At 36.9% G+C, this 25,473-nt stretch overlaps 2 protein-coding genes across 3 annotated transcripts in view; one reads left to right on the plus strand and one right to left on the minus strand.

Moving 5' to 3' along the window:
• The window catches only part of WDR19 (WD repeat domain 19), a 39,341-nt gene extending 19,215 nt beyond the window's left edge, over positions 1-20,126 (plus strand). For both annotated transcript variants that reach the window (XM_014871037.2, XM_088163280.1), the window contains 17 exons: positions 416-473; positions 693-839; positions 952-1,034; positions 2,237-2,320; positions 3,364-3,510; positions 3,924-4,048; positions 5,669-5,781; positions 6,633-6,701; positions 7,069-7,146; positions 11,515-11,611; positions 13,491-13,615; positions 14,243-14,324; positions 14,907-15,057; positions 16,331-16,454; positions 18,158-18,234; positions 18,906-19,026; positions 19,792-20,126. In XM_014871037.2, the coding sequence (XP_014726523.1) occupies positions 416-473; positions 693-839; positions 952-1,034; positions 2,237-2,320; positions 3,364-3,510; positions 3,924-4,048; positions 5,669-5,781; positions 6,633-6,701; positions 7,069-7,146; positions 11,515-11,611; positions 13,491-13,615; positions 14,243-14,324; positions 14,907-15,057; positions 16,331-16,454; positions 18,158-18,234; positions 18,906-19,020 (1,675 nt within the window). In that variant the 3' untranslated portion in view covers positions 19,021-19,026; positions 19,792-20,126. The remainder of the gene's footprint in view (positions 1-415; positions 474-692; positions 840-951; positions 1,035-2,236; positions 2,321-3,363; positions 3,511-3,923; positions 4,049-5,668; positions 5,782-6,632; positions 6,702-7,068; positions 7,147-11,514; positions 11,612-13,490; positions 13,616-14,242; positions 14,325-14,906; positions 15,058-16,330; positions 16,455-18,157; positions 18,235-18,905; positions 19,027-19,791) is intronic.
• Positions 20,127-20,341: 215 nt separating this feature from the next.
• RFC1 (replication factor C subunit 1) overlaps positions 20,342-25,473 on the minus strand; it is a 34,524-nt gene continuing 29,392 nt past the window's right edge. Inside the window, exons 19-25 of the mRNA XM_014871039.2 lie at positions 25,236-25,334; positions 24,650-24,804; positions 24,416-24,533; positions 23,331-23,476; positions 22,650-22,863; positions 21,442-21,633; positions 20,342-20,885 (exon numbers count right to left, since the gene is read on the minus strand). Of these exons, the coding sequence (XP_014726525.2) occupies positions 20,784-20,885; positions 21,442-21,633; positions 22,650-22,863; positions 23,331-23,476; positions 24,416-24,533; positions 24,650-24,804; positions 25,236-25,334 (1,026 nt within the window). The 3' untranslated portion in view covers positions 20,342-20,783. The remainder of the gene's footprint in view (positions 20,886-21,441; positions 21,634-22,649; positions 22,864-23,330; positions 23,477-24,415; positions 24,534-24,649; positions 24,805-25,235; positions 25,335-25,473) is intronic.

Here is a 25,473-nt window from a genome sequence, read left to right on the forward strand (position 1 = left end):
TTGAGTTCTGAATATACACCAGGAAAAAAATTACCTTTGATTTTGTGTAGCAAAAATTCTAAATAATTTCAAAGATTACCTTCGTTTGTCTTCCGGAAAAATCTGGAATAGAGCTGAGACCACTGAGATGTATATTGCAGATAGATTCCTTGCCTTTTAAGGGAGGTTTACTGGTCTCTGTCCAACAGAACTGAGAGATGGAATTGCGTCTTTGACTAAGAGCTTGATCAAGTCCATAGGAAGTGCCATAACGTTCTGTGTAACTGTCCACCTCTCACATACCTCACAACCTTTTCTGTAGTTGTTATGTCTAAATAAAGACAGATACATGCATATGCATGCACGAAGTGGTAGGAAGGCAAACATCTCTTCCTATTAAAAATATTTGTCTGTATAACTTCCAGTTTTCTTTTAGGGGTGATTACGTTAATGCTCTGGCACATTATGAGAAGGGAATCACTGGAAACAATGAGGTAATTCCTTTTTAGTAATGATAGCATTGTACTGTCACAATATACATTAAGTTGTCATGTTTCAGATTCATTTGAATTCCAATTTTTTAATTCAGCTCTAAAAAAATGTTAAGTCTGTAATATTTTGTTAGTTTGTTTCAATGCTTGATTACTGTCGCTTTTGTGACCTGGTGTTTCTAATGTGTAATCTATAGTTACTGCTTTTCATTTGATTGCCAGTACCAGGAACACGATGAAATTTGCCTTGCTGGTGTGGCTCAGATGTCCATTCGGATGGGAGATGTCCGTCGAGGGGTAAACCAGGCCATTAAACATCCCAGTAGGTTACTAAAAAGAGACTGTGGAGCTATTCTGGAGAATATGAAGGTACTCAAGAGAGTTAATATGAGTTAAGGCTGAATATGTGATTTCACTAGGTTAGTAATTTATTTATGATCTTAATTTAGAAATTATATTTTAATGGTTTCCGATATTGCAGCAATTTTCAGAAGCTGCTCAGCTGTATGAAAAGGGACAATATTATGACAAGGCAGCATCAGTATACATCCGGTGTAAAAACTGGTAAGTACAGGTTTCAGGGAGATGTTGTATTTCAGAGGATTTGCTGGGGTATTCTTTAGAAAAGATTGATTCTCTGAATAACACAAATGTCTCATTAACTATGTTTTATTGATTTTATTGTTCCAAATTCAAGCTTAAAGATTCGCTCAGAAATTTATGGGTTTTTAATATAGTCTTACTGTAAATGGGAAGATTTGTTTTTTCCTTTTTTTGTATGTTATGTTTAAGGTTTCCTGCAGTTTCAAGTCCTTTGTGGGTGTGTGCACGTGCAGACATCCACACTGAGTTTAGTGCACACTGAATATAGTAATTATATTTGAGTAGTTACTGTTTAATTAATTATATTTTTTTAGTTTCATAACATGCATAGCTGAGACTGAATATTTGGACAGTTGAAATTATTCAAGAATAGCCAGTATCATAATTTTCTTTTTTTAAATTAATTTGATTATTGTGAAGTCTCCATTGGAAAATTCCAATTTTCTGAGAGATTTAAGGGCTCAGTTCTGACCTAATTACGTTTTCTGGACTCCTCACATTAGGAACTGATGGGACAGTTCAGTAAGACCTCTTTCATATGAGTGTTATAAAGATTAGGAATATTACGTGCATTTATTTGAAAAAGGAAAATTTTATTCCATTAAAGAATTGTCAGTGGCATCAAAATGAGCCAGGAAAGCACTTGGTTAAGCAGAGTAGCTTGCATCTAATGATGACCTTGATTTGGGAAGTGGGAGGTACAAGCTTTGTTTACTCTTACAAAGGGAGGTTCAGTGTGAAGAGCGCCCATCTTTTAGTCAGAGGTGAGATTTAAGACTCTGTTGAGTCTCTCATATCCTTTGTCCTGAAAGGCCCACTGCTTAGTTTGTTGATTTTATAGAGCTTTCAGGTTACATGCTGTGCTTCTTTTGTTGGTTAATCCAGCAACATTTGAGGTAAAAATTGTTGGTCTGACACTTCTTATGCTTGTACACATCAGACATAAAAAAAAAAAGGAGACTGACTTCAAACCTGTATGCTCACAAAGCAATCTGTCACTTCCAGTTCTTACAAAATGCAACTTCTAGAAAATACTGAATTTACTTCAAAGCTTATCTATTATGTTCAGTTTCTTCTATCAGACTCCTTTTCAGTGATGATGTAAATACTGGAGAAAATTTGGATCCAGCTGTGTATTTATTAAATAGCTATTATCTTTCTAGGGCAAAGGTTGGTGAACTTCTTCCTCAGGTTTCATCTCCAAAAATTCACCTACAGTATGCAAAGGCCAAGGAAGCAGATGGCAGGTACTTTTGAATGCTCTTTTTTAATATAAAATATGCTATTGCTGTTGTTGTTGGTATTATTATACATTAGTGTTTTTGTAAAATAAAACACGTACTGAAACTTTTGCATAAAATAGTGTTGTGAAAATGGATTCTAAAATATGTAAACTTGAGTTTACACTTAGTGTATTGAAGATTTGAAATGTAATCTAAGGACATTAATCTGGTATCAAAGATGTGTTTCTACTTAATTGTTGTCCTGTCTAAACATTAATATCTTTCTAACAAAAGTCATCAAAGGTTTTAGAATGCTGAACGTCATTCCACTTAGCAGAGTATTCAAGTTCAGTTTGTTTTTAAAGGTCATTCAAAGGGAGAATAATCATGAAAGAAATTTTTTCATTCTAGAATCAAAATACTGGCGCAACTTAATGGCTGCACTTGCAGAATATTGAATAATGCCGAGTTATTAACTGAAATGAAAGCCCCAGATAGGTTATATTTAATCACAGAATGTAGTTTTTCCTAGTCCTTACCTGTAAGTTAATATGCTTCAGAATAATGATACTTTAAAATGTGAAACAGCACCAGAGTTTAATGTTTGCATTGATGAGACTAGAAAATACTGTTTGTGTCAATTGCATAGCGAGAGAATAAGAAATTTCTTGATCTTGTCTACAAAAGAGAAAAGAGGTCTTATTTTTAAAATTGTATGCCTAGCTATCACATTTGGTTTTTATGGTTCTCTTGCTCCCAAGGGATTTCAAATGGAAGAGATTAACTGTTTTTAATGTATAGCAAAAGAGATGCTGGCAGAATAGGTAGAAATAGTATTGTGCTAGACATTTTTCTGTTGCCTCTGCTTTTCATTCTCCTAAGAGAAAATGAAACAGAAGAACCAAAAAGAACTTGGTAAATGCAGAGCAATGCAATTGCATGCAAACTGAAAGGAAGTTGCCACAAAGTAATCTCACAGAAATAAATATTTTATATTTTCTTCACACCATATTATAAAGAGTTATTTACAAAGTTAAAACAACTGATGTGGAACCATTATTTTGCAGGTACGCGGAAGCTGTGATAGCTTATGAACATGCAAAGCAATGGGATAGTGTAATTCGACTATATTTGGATCACCTAAATAATCCTGAAAAGGCTGTTAATGTTGTGAGAGAAACACAGTCTCTTGAAGGAGCAAAGATGGTGGCCAGGTAACAATCATGTTATGCACATTTTAAAGAAGTCTTTATCTATTGGGAATTTATGAGGCTTGCTAACATATTAGACTCTGGTTATTGGTACTTGGCTAGTGACTATAACTCAATTAATTGATATGAATTCTTTAAAATTTGGACAACTAAACAGGTACTGATTTTTTGTTGTTGTTGGCTTTCTGATTGAAATTATATTAACCCGAACTAATAAGTTTAGAAAATAATAAAAAATTGCCATGCTGTATTATTTATACTAAGTTAATTTTAGGAACCTAGTTAAAACAATCAAGATATAAAATGGATTAGAAGTGTGTCATATTTGTATGTATCATAGGTACTATATTGCTAAAACATTTGGTGTATTCATTAAGCTAATTAGTACTAAGGTATTAATTTGTCATTCTGATTAGATTCTTTCTGCAGCTTGGTGACTATGGTTCTGCCATCCAGTTCCTGGTTATGTCCAAGTGTAATAATGAAGCTTTCACATTAGCTCAACAACACAATAAGATGGAGATTTATGCTGATATCATCAGTGAGTATTCCAGGCTCATAGTTTGCTTGCATTATGTTTTTCTGTTCTTTTAGTTGACTTTAACCAATTTGAAATCATAAGACAATGGGTGTTTTGTTTCCCATTTCCAGTCATCGTGGCCAGATTTGGCAACATGTGCACTTCAGGCCTACAAGCCAGACTTTGCTTTCAGCTTTGCTGTCTCCTTGGTTTTCACATCTTACCTTGTCCTACAGGTTTTTTTCTTTATCCATAGAGATAAAACGTTTGTCTAGACTATTTTCTTGTGTCCATTGAGGAATCCCTTTCTTTGATCTTGATTCAAAATGGAGCATTTTGCTGGTACAGTTCTTGATTTTTGTTCCCTTTTCGTTTTCTCTTGTTTCCAGCTCTTTTCTGACATGTCACTTTTTTCCATTTCTACTCTTTAAGACCCTTCGTGGCTTCCTCTTGTCTCAGTGAGAGACAGAAAGGAGACCTCACTGAGAAGCTGGCTTTTATCTTAGGCCATCAAGCCAGAGTCTACCTTGCCAATTTGCACCAAATTTTATAGTTTCTGTTTGTGTGAGGCATCTTTGAAGAGTGCCCTATCAGCTTCACATATGTATCTCCCAAATTCTCATATTTGCAATTAATCTCTTTGTTTAGATATTGATTTCTTATTATGAAGGTTATAAAAGCTTAGCAACAGTTAGCTTGGAGATGTGTGTTTGCAGATGGTTGTCAAGGTGGCAACAATTGTTCTACAGTTTCTTATGCTTTCTTACTTCTATCCAAAATAGGATGTCTCAAACTGTAATCTAAGTGGGTAGAAAAGGAGTTTAAAACTGACTTTGGAGTAGTGGCTGTCTTTTTTTTTACATGTGTGCAGCAGAGTAAAATGTTGGTTAGAAGACTTAAGTAGTACTCCCTGCTACCACATGGTTGCATTGGCCCTGATAGCGCTGCTTTATACAATAAAAGTTTGCTTCCATATTCTGAAACTGTGAAAGCAATTAAGGTGATAATTTCATAATCACTTGATCTGCTGTATTGTTGCCAAGATATGATGGAAAAAGTCATTATCAGATCATAGCAATGCCATTTCATTATGATTTTTTAGAAGACAATGTAATGACAGGGTGAGGGCGGACAGTTCTAAACTAAAGGAAAGTAGATTTAGATTAGATATTAGGAAAAATTTGTTTACTGTGAGGGTGGTGAGGCACTGGAAAAGATTGCCCAGAGAAGTTTTAGATGTCCCATTGCTGGAAGGGTTCCAAGGCTGGGTTGGATGGAGCTCTGAGCAAGATGGTCTAGTGAAAGGTGTCCCTGCCCATGGCAGGGGGGTTGGAACTAGGTGATCTTTGAGATCCCTTAAAAATCATTCTATTATTCTATGATCCTGTGAAAAACAGAAATCTCATTATGGTGTAAAACCTGTGGAAAAATGATTTCACTATGTTATTATCTCCTAATGTCTGACATGTAGTCTGATTAAATAGGATAAAAATGTGTAAGACATCATTTGAGTCTGTCTGGCTTTGATTTTCTTTGAATGTCAGTGGGAAAACAAAGTGGAATAGGAATATGTTCCTTCAATAGGGTCTTTACCTTATTTAATGAGAGCACCCTCCTAATACTCAGATCTGTCTGTTGCAGGTTCTGAAAGTACGACCAATGAAGATTATCAGAGCATTGCACTATATTTTGAAGCAGAAAAGAAACATTTTCAGGCGGGGAAATTTTTCTTGCTGTGTGGTCAATATGGACGGGTCAGTACTTAAAGGATAAGCCAGTGAAAGTTAAATGTTTATAGATAGAAACCGTTCAAAGTACAGGAAAGTTCATATTAGATTTTAAGGGCCTTAACTGATGACATACTGATGTATTTTTAAAGGGTAAAAAATGTAAGCAAACTATTTGTATTTACAGTTACCTAGACTGTGTTCTGTGAATGAGACATTGCCATGCATATGAGTTTTTCATAGCAGTAGAAGCTTGAGATGAATCAATGATACACTATTATCAATGAATCTCTGAATGTCATGATCCACAGCTGCAATTTATTTACATTTCATTGGCTTGATCAGTGGAGACTTGGTTGCAGAGTAACTAATTTATTTAAATACTGTAGCGTGCCCTAACTGAAAGCTTTTTTTAAAAAAGGAAAATATGTTTATTGAAGTATGTTAATTGACACACTTTTGATCAGTTACATGTCTATGAGCTAATGCTTATTAAATGTTTGACTTCTACATACTGAACACATACCAAAAGAATATGACTGATTTTTGCAAATTATGGCCACTGTAGATGACAGCTCCTTCAACTGTGGCATGCGGGGCTCCATGACATTAAAAACATTGTGACATTAATTACATTAATCATTGATTTGTTCTCACCATATTACATCTTTCACAGTTAGTGAAGGTGTACACCAGAATTTGGCAGTCTCAATTGTTTCTTGCATGAGTATCTGTAAGAGCAGCTGCTACCTCTATAGTTGAGATAAGCATTCAGTGTGCCACTTGTCTTATGAAAATGCAGAGAGAGAACATGATAAAAATTAGAAAAAATGGGTTTCAAGTGTCTCAATTTTAACTTTTCTTCTGTAACGTTTTAGGCATTAAGGCACTTCTTGCAAAGTCCAAGCACAGAAGATAACTTGGCTATGGAAATGGCAATTGAAACAGTAAGCAACTTGGATTAAACAAAAAATTCTTCATCTTTTTTAGAAGTTTGCCTTCAGTATTGTGACATTTTCCCAGCATCACTGAGTGTGTTTGGGCAAATTGCAAATAGAAGAAAAACTATATCAGTAAAGATGATATCTAAACATGTCTAAAACTCCCTACTTAACATGTTAGAAAATAAATATGAGCTGCTGCATCAGTTAAAGCTGATGAACCAAAGAATCATCTGACTTGAACAGACAGAACTAAAAGTGTTGTAAATGTTCTAAATCTATCTAGTTTCAGTGTATTATGGAAAGGCTCCCTATGAGTAAGTTATTTTTCCCTTCTTTTATATCATAATTTATTGTGTCTTTTTTTTAATAGGTGGGACGAGCAAAAGATGAAGTCCTAACAAATCAGCTGATTGACTATCTTATGGGAGAGGGGGATGGTATGCCCCAGGTATTGTATTTTTATCACTGCTATTGTATCACATTTCTGTGTTACAAGATATTTTGAGCTTACTTTGTCCTAGAATTCTTAGTAGGCACAGACTGTGCTTTAGCTTTTGTTAAGGAGCAAGACTTGTGTGTTCATTCCATGAGTCATTCACCCAGTAACTCCAGATTCAGAAATATAAGAAAGGAAGCAACTATCTTAGCTATAATAATTTTTCTTCAGTCATCTTTATGAAAGGAGGTAGTTGGACAGAGGAGGTTCAAATTAATGCTCATAATGAGAATAAGAGACAAAACTTAGCTGTTTGTTGTTGCCAATTTGCCAGCTGGCTGTTGCCTTTCCCAGATGGACAGTCAGCATGTGTATGTCTTGAAACAAGTTACAGCACTGATCTCTTCCTGCAGGAGCAGAGTTGCTCTAACTTTTGCAGTGGAAAAAAGGAAGGTACAAAGTAGGAGATGCAGGTCAAAACCCCAAAACTGACCAGGCTACGATAGTTCTTGTGTTCAACATCAGTGTAAGGCATAAAATGTTGCAGACAGATTTCCAAAATTAGCAGCTCCTTTTTGAATTCTGAACGACTTTGATGATAATAGAGCTTATTGTATATTCAGTCATATTTTGGCTTGAGTTCATGGAACTAAGTGGCTGAACCACCTGAAGTTTTACTGCCTGGTACAGCAGACCTGGAATGTGAGCTAAGTGGTGAAAGCCAGACCTCAGGTGAGGGTGTTGCAGTCTGCAGTCAATTGCCTAAGTCAAGGAATTTAGGGTCTCATACAGAGTCATGATAAATACAGTTAGGTGCAATCTGATATATATGGAAGAATAAATTATGTCTTGCTGAGGGCAATAAAGTTTGGAAATTATGGAGATGACAGGAGCTCAGTGCAGTAAGTTGATTTCACCCCTAATATTACAGCTGTGGTTTGCAATTCTGTTAGGAAATTGGAAACTCTCTTTCCTCTCTGTATAGATTAAGGGTTTGAGATTTTAGACTTTTAGAGACACTGAGCATTTGATGGACAAGCAAACTTCGCTTTTTTAAAAGGTAAAAAAAGAACCGAACCTCTATCTCTTTTTTATTTACCTCTTACTTTAATATGAAATGTGAACTTCAGTAAATTATGGGTGAAGCAAAACATAGCAAAACAAACAGAATTCAATTGCAAGAGCCCAAAGGGAATTAAGCTGTTGGAGGCACTGGATGAAAAATCTATACAGTATCAGTGTAAGCAAGATTAATTTCATATTTATGATGGAAGTTGGGTGGAGAGAAACTGTAGCATCCAGTCTCTTTTCTCAGAACAGCAGCCTAGCTGCCTCGTTCAAAAAAGTCCATGGGACTGGGTAAGGGAAGTGAGCTACAGTATGATCTTCATAGTGAAGAGATTCTGAAGATTTTAGAAAAGGTTTAGGAATTTTTAAAATGCCATTATTGCTGTAACATTGTTTAAACATTGCTTAACATTTTTTTGAACTTGAGTGTAGAGCTTTGTTTTCCTAATTTAAAAGCTCTCTCTTGTTCTTCTGAATGCTTTAATCCAATCTACCATAGTCCCTCTCAGTGAGTAACAAAATTTTACTTTATCAAATCATATATATTTACTTTAAAAACCACTTTAAAAACAACTATTATCTTCATTATGCTAAGGAGACTGTTCTTGAACTTATCAAACAAGATATTACTGTTTTTTAGAAAATAGAAGCTTCTATGTCGTGGCATGTTTGTAAAGCTGAAAGTAAGAGTGAATTTAATAATAGCCATGCAGCAGAAACTTGCTCATCATTGGTCTTCAAACCAGATCATCACTGACAGAAGAATCTTTTGCAGCCAACAATTGTGTGGCATTTTAATGACGTGCCATATTATCAAAATCATTGTGCTCACCAAAATTTTGCTACACTATTGTCTGACTAATTATAAACTATTTCTTAGATGTGTGATTATGTCAACTATTGTGTTTGTTAACTTCAGCATATAAAGATTCTTAATTTGTCAAGTGTGCTCATTCAGGGAACATTAACTAGCAAGGTTCTGCTGTTTTCTGTGTGCACGTTTTCTGAGTACATACATTTTAAAAAGAAAAATTAAACTAAAATTATGAATAAATAGTATTAAATCAGATTGCAATGATAAATTTCTCAAAGACCTTAGGAAATGTATTAGAAAATTCTTTCCTTCATTTTCTGCTTTTTAACTTATTGACTTTGAAAGTAGGAGTATGAAAGTAAAACATGGGACTGATTTTTCTTGAATTACTTTCACTTTTTTCTTTTTTCTTTCTTTCTTTTTTTTTGAGGGGGCTGGTGGTGTAGGGATAAAGTATTTAAAATGTATTATTTAAGATAAATATAATCAGGAACATGGCAAATACCATATAAGACCACTGGTCCATGATGGGACAAGATCCCTTCCTGCTGCAGCAGGAGAAAGGGGCAGCCTGCATGGGGAAGTAGTGCTGCTTTCTGCTGATCATCAACAGAATGGCCATTAGGTGATGTCAGAAGTTGGGAAGAATTATAATTATGTCATAACCCACTATTTTTGCTAATTTTTGATTTACCCCCTAAGGGAATAGCAATTTTTTCTTTTTAAGGCAGTTTACAGTGGATAAATAATATCTATTAATATAAGTAGTTGCAGTTACTTTATTATCCAGATAACTATTTCGTTATTCAACCTTTTGATCATGTGTTACTTAAAATTCTGCTCCATCATTAGTTTAACAGTAATTAATTTTGGTCACTTAAAGTTTTTCCTTGTATTTCAAGCTAAAAAAGAAGATTCTGTCTTCTCTTTTTTCTTTCTGTGTGATTCTTCCTCTCTTGCTTTTATTTCTGTGATTTTTTTTTTATTTGTAATTTTTTATTTGCTCCTCAAGTAGAAGCTAATCTTTGCAGTCATCTTCTCTACTAGGAAGTATCTTTATATCTTTAATATTTCTGTTCCTTGAATTTCTGCTTTTTTTTCTGTGTCTGAGACTTACATACAAGACCCACACAATATTCCAGAGAATAACACAACGTTGGTTAATGCAATTATTGTTGTAGTAATTTTTATACCATTTTAACATGGAATACACACTTTAAATGTTTGGATTTACTACTAATTGCAGAATTAGTTTGGATATTTTTGCTAAGCTCTTCATAAAGTTGCCAGTGTCTTCTTTTTTTTCTCATTTTTACATTTAAGTTGGAATCGTACCATTATATACAATATCTAGCTTAATTTAATCCAGATTTACTAGTTATAAGATTATCATGTACAGGCTTTACTTTTTATTGACTCCATTCTAGAAATCACTGCTAATGATATAAAATAGTGACACTTGTCCAGCTTTTCTTCACTTAATATTTCCTTTTCAACATAGGCAAGGTCATTTTATTTTGCTTTTTATTTTTTCTACTTCTTTAGTAGCAATAAATAGAACATTTTTAATATTTACTTTTCCTATTCTTTCTTTTCTATTCCTATATTTTCTTTTGTATTTTTAGGAATTACCTCTTGAGGATTTTCTCAAAACCAAAGCATCTCTGATTTGTTATCAAAGACCAATTCTTCTTTCTCTCATTTGTACTTTTTTTGACTAGTCTTCTAGACATTTGAGTACACTTACAGAAATAGAGCTCATGTTTGTTTTCTATAATACTGCCATCTTCTTTTTTAGTTTTGTTTTTAAATTATTTAAATTATTAAATTAATTTACATTATTTTGCCTGCTGTTAGATTGCCAGTTTTTGGATGAACTTTTGCTATATTTGCCATTCTTGAGTTGTATAATTATCAAAAGTACCTGGTATAGCAAATTATAAATTTTATGCATCTTATTAGCTGGTTGTCCCCTAATTTTCAAGTTTTTAGTGTCTTGGATGTCCACCTTCTGGTCCGAGAGCAATACATTTATCAGGGATCAGATTTTGTCACCTGCATCCACACTAAGCAATGTTTACCTCTAGATCCGTAATGCAATTTAAGCATTTCTGGCAAGACTTCTATTTCTAAAAGGAGTCCCTGGGTTGTTTTCTGACACCATAAATGCTCACACAGCTGGAGTTGTTTGGTTTCCCCCTGTACAGCTCTCCATGTGCATAGTGGTCTGTGGCTTTCTGCATCCCTGCTGACAGGGCTTGGCCAGCACCTGCCAGGACTCCCCCGGGCCCTCGGCGTGGGTGTTCTGTGCCTGGGCAGCAGCCAAACCCTGCAGGTGGCTGTGGCATAGCTGAAGTGTGTTCATACAAACAGCTCTTCACAAAGCAAGCTTGTCTGCTTTCTCTGGAGAGTGTGGTGGGGGGATGAGCAAGTCAAGAAAGGGAATACAGCAGTATGTATTTGATCAGTGTTAATTGCTCTTGTGTGATTTCATTCAGGATGCCAAGTACCTGTTCCGCTTGTACATGGCCCTAAAGCAGTACCGAGATGCTGCCAGGACTGCCATAATAATTGCCAGGGAGGAGCAGTGTTCAGGTAAGTCTGTTTTCTCTGATGTGATGGCATCTCTCATGCTACCTCCTTAGGTGCCCTACTTAGGGTGCTGTTATTTGTGTAGGATTATACTTGGAGAAGACATGTATCAGTGCTTTTAATCATATTCAAGTTCAGTTTAGACTTGGAGAAAACCAGTGGACTCACACCTGTATATTAAATATTGGGAATAAAAGAAACTTGTGGAAAGTATCTGTGTTCTTTATACATGCAAATAAACATAGTGACTAAGCCTATGACTTTACCTTTCTATTACAGGTCATAGAATTGCCATTTCTACAGATGGTTTCTGACTTGGTACTGAACCTTTAGTCTTAGCACCTGACTTTTATCACTGGAAAATAAGCAGAGGAATTGATTTCTGTTGAAGGACCAGACATATGCTTACTATGAGCTTGGTTTTCCTTTGTAATGAGTTCCTAAAGTTAGAAATAGAAAAAAATAAGGATAGGGCCAGAGGCAAAATAGTTGCTACCTCCATTATTGACTCTCCTCTGTAGCCATGGCAACAACCCTACCATAACACTGCTTGCTCTTCATTTCAATTATGCAAAAGAAAAATCTATAAAGGAAAAGTAGCAGTCTCGGGAATAACCCAAGCAAATTAACATTTATGGACTGTTCCTTGGCTGCTCCTCAGCACTGGGCTAAGGAGTGGAAAAACCTCTGAAACCCTTGGCAAGCAAATCTCCCAATCCATCGTAGTAGTGAATAATGCATTTATGCTAATTATAGAGGCAGGAAATGGCTCAAGGGTTTAAATATTTACTAGCTTCTCTGAATCTGAAAACTCGTATCTAAAATGCAGTATCTCATCCTGAATTTCATATTCCCTAGTAGTATAAATGTGTTCTGCAACAGTGTAATAAGCACAAACGTTTTTCTCATTAAAAGTACTAATCTTGCCGTAACTGTTTCTTCTGAAGAGGCAGTTTTACATCAACCCCCTCTTCCTTCAGCAGATTTCAGTGAGCTTGATTGTGAAATTTGCACCAATATAGTTTGTTCTTTCCTTAAAAATCCATCTAATAATAATATTCAAGTCATATTGCTTGGTATTTTTCTTTGGTTATGCCATTTTAAGTGCAGTTTTCCTTGCAGTTTTTTTTATGTAATCACGTGATTTTAAGACTGTATTACTGAGAGTCAGTAATACAATATTAAAAAAACCTGTTGCTTTCCAGCAACTAACTCTGAAGTGATATTTAGCTGTCTCACACAAATTTCATAGTTTGATTCAATTGTAGTATATAACAAAACATTACAAATTGCTCTGTAGGATAAAAACATCTGCTGATAGAGAATCAACACTACTTGATTTCAGCTACATTGATAATTCAGTTAAATCCTGTGGTTCCAGGACAATCTTTGATAGCAGCCTTGAAGCATATAACCTAGTGAAGTAACATTCAAATTTTAACTATCCTTTGACAGGTTTTGAGTTTGATTGGTCACAGAGGCAAGGAGTTGCCAAAGCAAGTGATCAAGTAAGAGTATGCTAAATTAACATTTAAAAAGTGGCTTTTGAGTATCTGACTTTGAAGAACAAAAAAACCCCAAAACATTTTTAAGTGCTCTAAAAACATTTTCTACTTTTAAAGTTCATTATATTAAATTGCCATCATATATATTTTGCTACTGTTTAGATTACTTCTCCCAGTGTAATTTTATTTTTAAACTGCCTGGCTTGTATTTTTTAGGATACTGTGACAAGCAACTACTTGTGGCTTTCCACAGAAATTGTCATCCGATGGTTTTATTCAAAGGATCAACATAACTTCAGCTTCTCTATATGTCATTAATAAAGATATTGTTATGCAATATTAAATTTACTGTTAATTGTTGCTTTTTTTTTCTTAAGGAAACTATCGAAATGCACGTGATGTTCTTTTCAGTATGTATTCAGAGTTAAAGACCCAGAAGATTAAAATTTCTTCTGAGATGGCTACAAACCTTATGATTCTACATAGCTATATTTTAGTGAAGGTAAGGAACTGAGAAATTGAATTTGTGTGTAAGTTGCACGGTGTCTGATTTATTGAACTGGATGGATGGATGATCTGTGTACATAAATTATATTGTCCTATAGATTGTATCACAGAATCCAAGTGCATGCTAACAGCAAGCTACAGGAGGACAATCCATAGTTGTTTCTGCCTCTTTGAGTAGCATATTCTTTTTTAAAATACTGAATAATTGAAAATTACATATTCCTATTTTTCTTTTGCATTCATGCTTACAAATACTATGCTACTAGTACGACTATTCTATTACTATTATTATTATTATTGTTGTTGTTGTTGTTGTCATATTTGAGGTTATTATCCATAAGTGGATCAGTGCTTTTCTGTAAATGGAATTAAGCAGGGGCTCAAATGATTTCTGTTAGTTAATCCATGGATGCCCATCAGGATATCCATTCCTACAGCCAGCTTTGGCCAGAAAGACTGGGAAAGAGCCATGCCTGAGGTCTCTGGTCCCTTCTGTAGTCCAACTCTGCTCAGTTTCATGAAGGAGCTGTTGGCATGCAGCTCCCAGCAGGATGACTGAATGGCAAGAGCAGGCTGCAGGAATTACTTTTGCAGTAAATGTGGTTTGTTTGCTGCATTCCAGATTCACGTGAAACGTGGTGATCACATGAAGGGAGCACGGATGCTCATACGTGTGGCCAACAACATCAGCAAGTTCCCATCACGTAAGTGCTGACAGCAGAGGAGCTGTGCTCTGCAGGGCAACTCTTTAATCAGCATTGCAAAGTTCATCCTCCCCCTGTGATCCTGGGGGCAACTACAGAGTGCAGCTACACAGTGTGCTCTGCATCCTCCTCCAGGCAGCTCTTCCTGCATAGCCTCCAGGATGGGATCCTCACCAGCCCTTTAGTCTGTCCTCACATTACTGCAATACTAAGCAGCCTCAACCACACAGTCTCAGGATTGTGTGTAATGAACTGACTGGTTCTGGGACTTTATCACAAAGTTTTAATGGATCTTTTTTAAAAACTATTTTTGGGTACTAAAAAGCAGGCTTTAAAGAGTACAGACCAGATTTGGGAGAAATGGTTGAAATCAGAACATTCCTGCTGCCATGCTGAGCTTCAAGGTGACAGGGTTTCTTGTGTATGGTTCCAGGAAAGGCCCAAATTGTGCAACTGTGTATCATGACAAAGAAGAAAAATAGTCTTTTTTCATCAGTACTTTTTTAGCTATATTAGTTCAAATGTTTTAAAAATTAATATTGGTAAATAAATATTTGACATCATTGTTTCATTCTATTACAGATATTGTGCCAATCTTGACTTCAGCTGTGATTGAGTGTCATCGAGCAGGATTGAAAAACTCAGCCTTCAGTTTTGCTGCTATGTTGATGAGACCTGAGTATCGGAGTAAAATAGATCCAAAATACAAAAAGAAAATTGAAACAATGGTCAGGTGAGTAATGTTAATCAAATGCTCACTATTTCAAGGCTTTATTTGCAAGGCTAGTTTTGCTTATAAAGCCTGTAGACTGTTTTCATGTTATTTCACTGTCTAATATTTGAAAGTCTTAGAACCATTTCCCACCCTTCTCTGAGAATTAAACACTTCCTTTCAATGTGAAAAGCCTTAAATGCAATGTGCATTTTAAATGCTTCATAACCAGCAATAGCATTTTCCATCTTCTCCTTACAGACACAAGTGCAGCAACACAAGTTTAGTTGGTTTCTTTGAGAATCCACAGACAAACTGTTGGCTACTACAGGAGCAGCATTGTGCTCTTCTGTGATTTAGACAACTAAATGGCTAATAAAAAAGAATGGGAAAGCAAATAAAATATATGAATTCCTGACATTTTCTTCTTTATCTCAAGTTTTATTTTGATCATAGTCAATATTTTCTGCCACAGGAGGAAGCACAGGTAATTGCAGAAGAGCAGGGCACACATATGTAACACTTTTGTCAATTATTCTACTGGTCTCTAACCAAGGCTTAGGGACTTGGTGAGCTCATTAAGGCTCTAAGTTCTCCATGAGCTTATCCAATCACTCTGCTTAAAGTCATGTAAGTATTTAATGACAGTTGACTCCTACAACAAGTTCCATTGTGTCAAGACTGGTCTCTAGCTAGTTTAAGGTGATGCCTCAGTTTTCCTCTTGGAAGAGATCTACCATTTTCAATATCATTTATGATTTTAAACATCTCCATGTTTTATTTATTTTCCCTTCTATCAGTTATATCTTTTCAGGACCTGAAGAGTCTCAGCTTACATAGCTTTTTTATGGATACTGGTTTTTATGGTGTTTCTCTGAGACTCTTCTTACAGCCTTTTTGGAGGCAGTTAGAAGCTGTATAATCCTACCAGAAAGCCAGTTTTTTGTTACTCCCATTCTTTGTGATCATGCCACAGAAAAACTCTGAAACAAAGAAACCATAGCTTTATAGTCAATACATACAGACCCCGAGTTTTGAAATCTTATTAAGTATTAGGATCTGTTACACCTTTTTTCTAATTAAATGGAAAATTACCTATTTCTGAGTTGACATAATTGTGATGAAGTTTGGGTGATAGTTAAAAGGAAGGAGCTGATAGAATGTAAAATAGCAGCTGGAAGCTATACAAGTAACTCAAAGGAAAAACACTTGCTAAATATCAAAGGCAATGTAAAACAGCTTTGTTAAGTTCAAACAGCTTGAGGGTTTATTCACAGCTGTATCTATGTTTTAGACGTCGGGACACAACTGAGACAGAAGAGCCAACAACAGCCTGCCCTTACTGTGCTTTCCAGCTCCCAGAGTGTGAACTTCTGTGTCCCAGCTGTAAAAACAACCTTCCATACTGTATTGCAACTGTGAGTGTCTGCTGTGCTTTCTGCTTTGTGATAGTAAAGGCAAAGCTGCTTTCCCTTCTAAAAATAAGTTCATTTGAACTTCTTCAGTTTGCTGGTGGATCCAAGCTAGATATTTTAATGCATTTATGTTTTTTCTAATCTGTTGCCACATTCGTTTTTGTCTTTGACTATCATAGAGTGTCCCCACTTGCCATCTACGAGTTGCAGGCACTTGAGGGTGCCAGTAAATTCAAGAAGTCATTCTAAGAGACTTCAGCTTCCCGAGAAGGCAGGTGCAGCACCAGGAATCCCCAGCACACACATCTGGTGCAGTTGGTGCACATGGGAGAACAGACAGGCTAGTGCTGCTGATGCCTTCCCAGCTCAGCCATTTGCCTGGGGCTCTAGTGCTCAGAGAACAGAAGTCCCCCTTTCCTTTTCCGTGTACAGGAGCTTGTGGAGGGCACAGCTCTCCTCCCCTAAACTACCAAGACTTCAGATTAAAAAAAAAATTTAAAAAACAAGCCGACCAGCTAAACAAAAAACCCCAACAGAACTTCGAAAATCTGTTTTGGGGAATTTTTAAGCACATCCAATGCTAATGGTTCAGGCAGCGACCTCAGCATTTCTTATATTACTCATCCTTACAGAAATGAGAAGTTCTCATATTGTTTTTTTTAGAGTGTACTGAAAAGGTAAGGATGGCATACATTCCTGGTGGAAGTTACTGTACAGCTATTGTGTAACACAATTTTTACTGGGTTCACATGATTTGTCATACTAAAATTGCAAGAAAAGAAAATAACTTAATTGAACAGGAAACAAATGTTAGAGTTAACATTCTTTATTAAAACTAAAGAATTAAGTCTCACAAAAAAATTAGTATCCATTATGTGGGTGTCTTTTTGTTCTATTGGTTTAGCGGAATAAGATGAGAGGTATACTTCAGAAGTAGTATATTTAGAAAAACAAAGGGTTTTAAATATAACTTTATGAGCCAAACACAATGTACATGTTATTGTTTGTTACACAATATTTACTTAGGCTTCATCTTGGCCACAGTTTATGTCACAGGTGTTTGTAGATACTAGGACTGTGGCATTTTCAAATATCTAATGAGAGTCAGTGTCAAAACAGTCTGCTGCTGCGTATCATATTAGAGCATAAATCTCTCAGTATATTTCAAGGTGCTGCTGTGTTTTTATAGTATTAAAAAGACAAAAATTCCTTCTATCAAAAGTAAGCTAGTAAATTGTAGCAAAAAAGAGAAAATGTAAAGAGGCAAAGGCCAGGCAGGCTCACAAACTTGAGTGCTGAATGTGACCTACTGGGCTCAGGTGCTGTGGCTTTGGGGCATTTTTGGTATGTCATATACAACACCAAAAATGCCAGCAGATTTGGGTACACCTCTGGATACAGATCTACAGATAGCATTCTAGAATTGCCAAACTAAAAGAATTTTAGACACTGTAATTCAGTATATTCTTAGATTTCCATTTTTAAAAGAGCAATGCAAATGATAACATTGCATCTCCGAGAGCTCCATTTCTAGTTATTTACACAGTAATCAAGCTACAGTAACACATATATATGGGGCTTTTAATTCAAGATCTTAGAATTCAGTTGCTGAGACTTTTTCATAATAACAGGTCCAAAAGTAAATGTTCTCTGTAGCCAGGCCAGGCAGCACTTGCCCCATAGTTACCTGCAGTTTTTGTGGGCAGGGTCGGCACATGGTGCGCAATGACTGGACAGTTTGCCCACACTGTGACTTTCCTGCCCTCTACTCAGAATTCAAAAGGTAAGTTGGGATTTCTTTTTCTATTGCAATATTCCAATGTTTATTCATATTTTAGCAGCTAATGGATCATTTGGTACTAAAAACATGTAACAGCTGGGCTGGGTGGAAGAGGAATTCCCCTTACTTGGTAGTTGCACCTAAGATACTCATTGCTTCAAAAGTTGACCAAAACGACAGGATATGATAAAGAACTGGGCCAGTGATGCAGGGCTGCAATAGAAACAGTAATGAAGATGGATGATGAGCTTGTGTAAGTTCTCAGTTCTGTCCAGGAAGTAGGCCTGATATGGGAGTAGGGCAGGGCAGGAACACAGGCACACTGGCAATCACCGAAACAAAATGCACATAGAATTGCGTACAGACTAAGACAGCAATAATGTCAAGTCCCTGATGATCACGTGTAACAACAAGATGGAATAGCTCTGTTCCAGTGTCAGGAACTCTGAAGCTGCTAAAACCTCCTTTGTTGTTTAAATGCTGTAAACAGTAGCCTTCCTGGTGTGGTGTTACTTCTGAAATGTTGAAAACAGACAGAAGCAGCCATTGTTCTGTCCTGCACTTGTTACATAGCACTGGTCAGAACTCTGCTCTAGCCTTTTTGCCTCAGGCCTAACTTGCTTTGAAAAATGTTAGAATTAGCTTTTGACCCATTACCCTTCCTTTAAAAACAGCATGTTACAGACTGAAAATGTGTGTCCCATGTGTTCTGAAAGGATTAATATTGTTGACCTAAAGAAAATAAATGACTGCACAGAGTACCTCAAACTAGAAGATGAGGACCAATAAATTCAGGTATGTCCTACTGTCTGCACTTCTTACTTAACAGGGTTCATTCTAGACAATTCTGGGAGTTCTTCCCTGTAAGGAATCTTAACTTACAGCCTGGGTCAGTGCCTCAGATAATTTGAGACCCAGTTCTATCACCTATTTGCACTCAGGCATGCAAATTGCAACTCACCTGGTTGTTAAATTGGGCTTTAACTGAGTTTACCCCTCTGACCACATTAACATCCTCAAGCTCTTCTGTTTTGGAACATGTTCCTGAACACCAAGTTTACTTGAGTAGCATAGAGAAGGGGTTGAAGATCTCAGCATCATCCAAACTTCTCTAGATCTTCCACCACAGGTTTAAGTGTGGTGAGAGAGAGCAAGAGGGTTACTAACTGGAAGGAGCAAATCTAAAATGCAGATACATGATCTTAACTTGTCTATTTAACAGAATCTGTCCCAGCAATAAGTATTGGCTTGAAATAGTCATACTTCAAAGAATGAGAGCATGGCTCTGTATATACCAAAGACTTAGATCCAGGACTTCGTGATTCTGGACTTTGTGATTGTTTTTTTAATGGTAACTGAAAATAAGTTAACTATGTTTCTCAATAATGTTTATAATTTCAAAGCATATTTACTATTGCAAACACCTTATGTGAAAACTCAGCTGTAAGTCAGAGTAATGCACTAAAGTTATTCTGGGGAATTTTTAGTTGATTTTGTTTTTCCTAATCTGCTATCACAGTGTATCTCAAAATGTAATTAACCACTTCTGTTTATTTCTAGAACTGCTTGTGTTGGCTGGCAAGCAGCAAGGAAAGTTCTTCACTGCATCACACATCTCTTCCCCAGAAAGGCATAACAACAGCCATGTCACTTCTATTTTGTCATATCTGTAACAATTTAGCTTTTGATAAATTTTGTACTTTAGTCTATTGTAGCAATAAAACTGGTAATTATTACAAACAAAATCTGCATTTTATCTGCACCAAAGAAAAACAATGGGGCCATCTTTGTAATGTGAAGGGCAGGAAGAAAAATCACCTCCCTACTTTTCTCTTTTTCAGTATCAGTTCTGAAATGTTATGAATATTTTCAATTAAACTTTTTTACTCTTTAAATACTCCTTTCTGGTTTTGATTAAAGATATAACTTGTACAAGTACAGGCTACTCAAATCATGGAAGTAAATCTCTCACTGCTTTTATGTGTCTCTAACTGAACAAAAGGGAATTTGCAGGAAAAGAGGAATGCCATGTCATGTATGTGATGGAAAGACAAAATTGTGGAATAAAGGAGGGAGACAGGACAGAACACTCCATGAACTTAACCAAAGCTTTAAAAGAGTCCTGTGAAGCATTTTATTGTAATTTTATATACTGCTTAATTTCTATAATGTACAAATAGGCCATTCATGTATGCGGTTTTTGAATCATGTACTATTTACAAGACTTCACCACATAATGTCAGGGGATTTGTATAAAAAAAAAAAGCAGTGAAGTCCTAGGAAGACTCCGCAGAAATACCAGGTAACTAAACATGACATTTTCAGCATGTTCACACACCTGGTGTCTGTTGCACAAGGACAGTAATAGCTTGTAACATGTACCATGTCAAGAGTAAGCACAGCAGGGCATCGTGAGAGAGGACAAGAGCTACAGCACCTCTATAAGAGGAGCATTTTCAAAGCACTGGTTCTACTTTCCCAGCAGCAGCACTGGATCTGTTTCATGTTCCTGGCAGAAATTAGATAAGCAAAGCTGTATCCAAAGCAAGATTTTACTCTAAATGTCTTGTCTTCTCTTTTCTTTTTCCGTCTTTTTTTGTTGTTTCTTCATTTTTTTCTCTTTTTGGCAGCTTGGAAGACTTCACCTTTTTTTGCTACAAACAGAAATATACAGACAGTTTAAAATCCAGCTGCAACCTGACAAGAGTTTAAGTCAAAGTGTAGTCAGTGTTAAGGAAAAAGCCCCCTACTTCAGATGTGAAATTTAAAAATCCCATGGAGAGTACAGACTACAATATTCAGTCTTAATGGCCGACCACAGTTCCCCATCTGGTGACACCTACAGAGGTACAAAGGTATTACTAGAATTGTCATCTGTAGTATCCACGGGCACAGGCCTGTGATGGCTCCTTGCCACTGGCACCATCCTCATCAACACTTGAAATATCACTAAGTTTTGGAATTGGACACAGAACTCATAGGCTTAGTGATGTCTCACTTTGGTCCAACATAAGACAGTGGATGGAAGTAACCTAAGACTTTTCCACACTACCACCAGTTAAAAATGTAAAAGTGAGAGATTTTTATTTTATTTATTTAATATCTTTTATCATTAAGATGATGTTAAGAGTCACAGAAAGGTAACTAAAAACAAACAAAAAAGCCCTAACACTTCAGTGGGGTCGTTTAATACCGAGGAAATTAACTCACCTTAATCATTGCATCACTGTCAAGAGTGTCCTGCTCATCCTCATCAGATTGGATCTCTTCCACATTCAAGTCTTCACTCAGATCTAAGGTTGCTGCAGATCCCGACTGCCTTTTAGATGCCTTGACAGAACTAAGTGAATAGGGAGTCAGATGTGCCTCTTTGTTGTAGGCACGTGTAAAAGCTGCTTTGACCTGGCAGGGTGGAAGGAAGGAAACTGAGCTTCAGTTTAGGAACCATAGATTGTTAGCTAACCAACATACTGGGAGATTCCAGATCAACTTCCCTTTGGAAAGATGTGACCAAAGATACATAGAAGATGTCCCTCAAAAGGACACAGAAAGCATTTATGGTGAAGGCTCATTTTAAACATAATCCTCAATAAAGTGTGCATCTTCAGATGCTTCTTGCTTAGGCCTACAATAATTTCAGCACAGTCACACCAGAGCCCCCTTCAGCAGCATTTTACACTTGCCAGAGTAAGCAGCATATTCAGACTAGAGGAAAACCCCTGAGAGTAGTGTAGGTTTAGTTACCAGCAGGTTCTTCTCTTTCCATGAACACCTGACCTGGATGATGGAGATCATGGTTCACAGAGATCACATCTGCCTAGTTTGTAAAAGCAACTTGAGCTTAAGCTCACCTTGTACCAGGTGAGGGTCCCAGTCACTGCAGTGCAGTTGCTGCACACTGGAGGAGCAGCACACGAAGCACTCCAGGTCTGGCAGTTCTCTCTAACAGGACTGGGAAAGGTGCAAGCTGCAAGGCAGCCTCTGAATGCAGTGCCTGCTCTGTGACCCAGGCAGCTGTGTGTCCCTCCTCCTTTGCAGAATGGTAAGAAAGGCAGGGCTGTGCCTGAATGACACAGACCTTACAGCTAGAGCTGACCTTTAGAAAGAAACCAGCTTTCCCTGTCCTTCCTGCGTTCTGCCTCTATGCCCAAGACACAACTGATGCCCAGTAATCCTTTACACCAGGAACAAAAAGTAAAAACTCTGGAGTGAAGCAGAGCCTGATTATCTTTTACGGCTTAGCCCTGAACTTTTAGTGGTATATTTAACAGCTGATTCACAGAGCCTACTATCAATTACGGTTAAGCTGGTACACCAACTTCAGCCCTTTCCAAAGCACGCCCATACCACAGCAATTATTCCAAGATTTCTCTTTTAAGATACGGAAGAAAACAAAAAAATTCACTGGTGAATTTTACCTTGGGATCCAGCTTTGAAAAAGGACTGGGTTTGCCTCCCCACGTGCTTATTTCCATTATATTTTCAACATCTTCTTTCATCAAGCAGTAAGAGTCCATAAATGTTACAGCTTGTTGCACACCATCTGCTCCAAAGTCTTTCAAAGGCTGGACAAGTGCATCCCGCAAATACGACAAGTATTCCATATTTACTGTCCTCTTGCATGTCTGAGTTCTTTGTCAAATTGAAAATAAAGTATTGAGTAAGTAAATCTGTCCAAACAGCACCAATGACTTCTAAAGACAAGAACAAAGAGGTAAGGAGGCCCTCAGCAAATCAACACTCAGCTGCCATAAGAGCAAACTGCAAGCTTTACTGTGCAATTCCTTTTGCCATACCTGCATTAGGAAATAACCAATGCAAGGTATTTGAACACCAAACAGTCTGGGGAAACACATCTCTAACTGAGAAACTACTTCAGGGAAAAAAAGAAAAATGCAAGGTACTTGTGATTATACTAAAAGTTTTTCCAGTTTGACTTGTTCAAATTAAGCACTGAGAAAAAAGTGTCACTAGTAACATAGGAACACATTCACAGAACACATGAATGTGTCACTTGTTTGAACCAAGCACAGAAAGCAGTTAATGGTAGGTAATGAACTGCACAAGAAAGAATTGTATCAGAGGAATGTCAGTACTACCTGAGACTCATGTGCATTGCCAGTTCTTGAATGATACGATCATGTTTGCCTGTGGATGAAAATTTCCCCAGCCAGCTGGGAAAGACAGGAAACTGGGACATGTAACCCCTCATCAGCTCCCCTGGGAGAACACTTGCATAAATAGCCTGAAAAAGTAACACACATGCCAAACTCAAATCACTCTGAAAGTCTCACGGACACCATGACACACTGCCCTGCACTGCACTGTCCTCAGGGAAGAGGGGTAGTCAACACAGAGCCACAGTGGAAACAGATTATTTTAAGAGAACTCTTAATTGCTTATTTCTGGTCGATCCCTGTTGGGTTACAGCTTCACCCCTTGTACCACTCTGTTTGTTACTATGTTCTAAAATACCTGTGAAATTATCTGGATTTCAAAACTAAAACAAACAAACAAACAAACAAACCATCAAAGCCAAAGAACAACCTAAAACATAGCCTTTTCTCATGTCCAGTTAGAGTGCAGTCAAATAACTGACTTCACACAAACAAGTGATCTCCAGCACAAAGCCATGGTGAAGGAGACATTTCCAAGAACACTGCAATCTACATCAAGTCAGATATGTTCCTAAGCAATTCAGCTCTTTGGAGCTGTACTGAGCAGGGGGGTGAACTAGATGACCTCGAGAGGTGCCAATTTCCCCTACAATGCATTTTCTGAAGCAGGTCATAATCCTTTAAGCACAAGTCTTGTTAGTGTTTCAGTGAGCATTAAAAGATGTACAGTGACCAAGCTTCAGTCCTCTGTGCTTTGAGAGAAATCCTGCCCTGGTGAAAGGAAGGACAGAGCAGGCTTGTAACAGCACAAGTGATACACAGCATGTGCTTCTATGCTTTGTGACAGTCCAACTTTTCCAAGTTTCAGAAGACTTCATTACATGTTGCAGCATGGGCTCAACAATATGGATATGGGAAACTCTTCTGGATCACCAGTGGAACAGAGAATACTACATGAAGTATGAACTATACAGATCATATAATTATACTGAAACACCAATTTCAACAGATCCACCTTTAACAATGGACACCCATTAAAGAACATAAAATGAGTGTTAAGTACTCACCTGTGTTGGAAGAAGATTCCAGTTCTGCTTGCTACGAATCTGCCTGTCCACTATATCACCATCACATATACTATCAGCTGCTCTACTCAAGAGCACCAAGTGCTTTTTTAAATTACCTCTGGAAAAAAATGAAGTTGACTTTATTACAAAGCAGAAATATTCCAGATAGGTTTTAATCTACTTTGACTCCCAGGCACAAAAGCCTATGTCAATTTAGGGTTTGGAGAAACTCACCCAGCAGCAGCTGGTTTCACGTGCACATAGTTCTCTTGGACAAAGAGAGGTGCTAGTGAATAATCATGGAAGAAAAGATCTGATTTGTCTATAAGAGACATACGAGCAGTCTCCTCTCCAGTAGCGAAAACCTTCCGGACAACGTCGAAAGGGCCCTAAATAAATGATATTTCAAGAAGTCAGCAGCTAGAAGGTCAACACAAAAAGTAAGACACAGCACAGTATCAACAAAATTAGTATCCAGGAGGATCTTGACTCATTAGTACAAGTTCCATGTTCAGTATTTCCACCCTAGAACTTGACTGGTTTTAAGAACTGTATTTTATTTTTGATATTAAGAGAATTATCTCCTAAACTGAGAACAAAGGATGGGAAGAATGAGCTACACAATTGCATCTTACATAAGAGACCAGTATATCAAAATATATACTCAGTCCTTGATATACTACTCTTAACTATTTGTGGCAAATGTCATAGCTCTTGGCACCTAGGCTTTATTCAGTGCTTCAGTTCAAAAGATTTTTATAAAGCCTAGTGATTATATCAGAATACGACAGTAAAAGCCAATCCAGTATTTGATACTTACCAGTTTGATGTCCTTTTTGGCTCTGCTGGCATCTGTTTTAGCCTCATCATAAGTCAGTGATTTGTCTTTTGCACACCACATATTAAGATTATGTAAAACCTAAAGAACAAATTTACAATTTGGTAGCATAACAGAATTTAAATGGAAGACTCCAGCAATAACAGCCTGATCTTTAGACATAAAAATACTGTTCAAATACTCTGAAGTCAATGTACATAATCTGCTATCTAAATGGTCA

This window comes from Sturnus vulgaris, chromosome 4 (assembly GCF_052056855.1).
Source record: "Sturnus vulgaris isolate bStuVul1 chromosome 4, bStuVul1.hap1, whole genome shotgun sequence".
NCBI classification, from domain to species: domain Eukaryota; kingdom Metazoa; phylum Chordata; class Aves; order Passeriformes; family Sturnidae; genus Sturnus; species Sturnus vulgaris.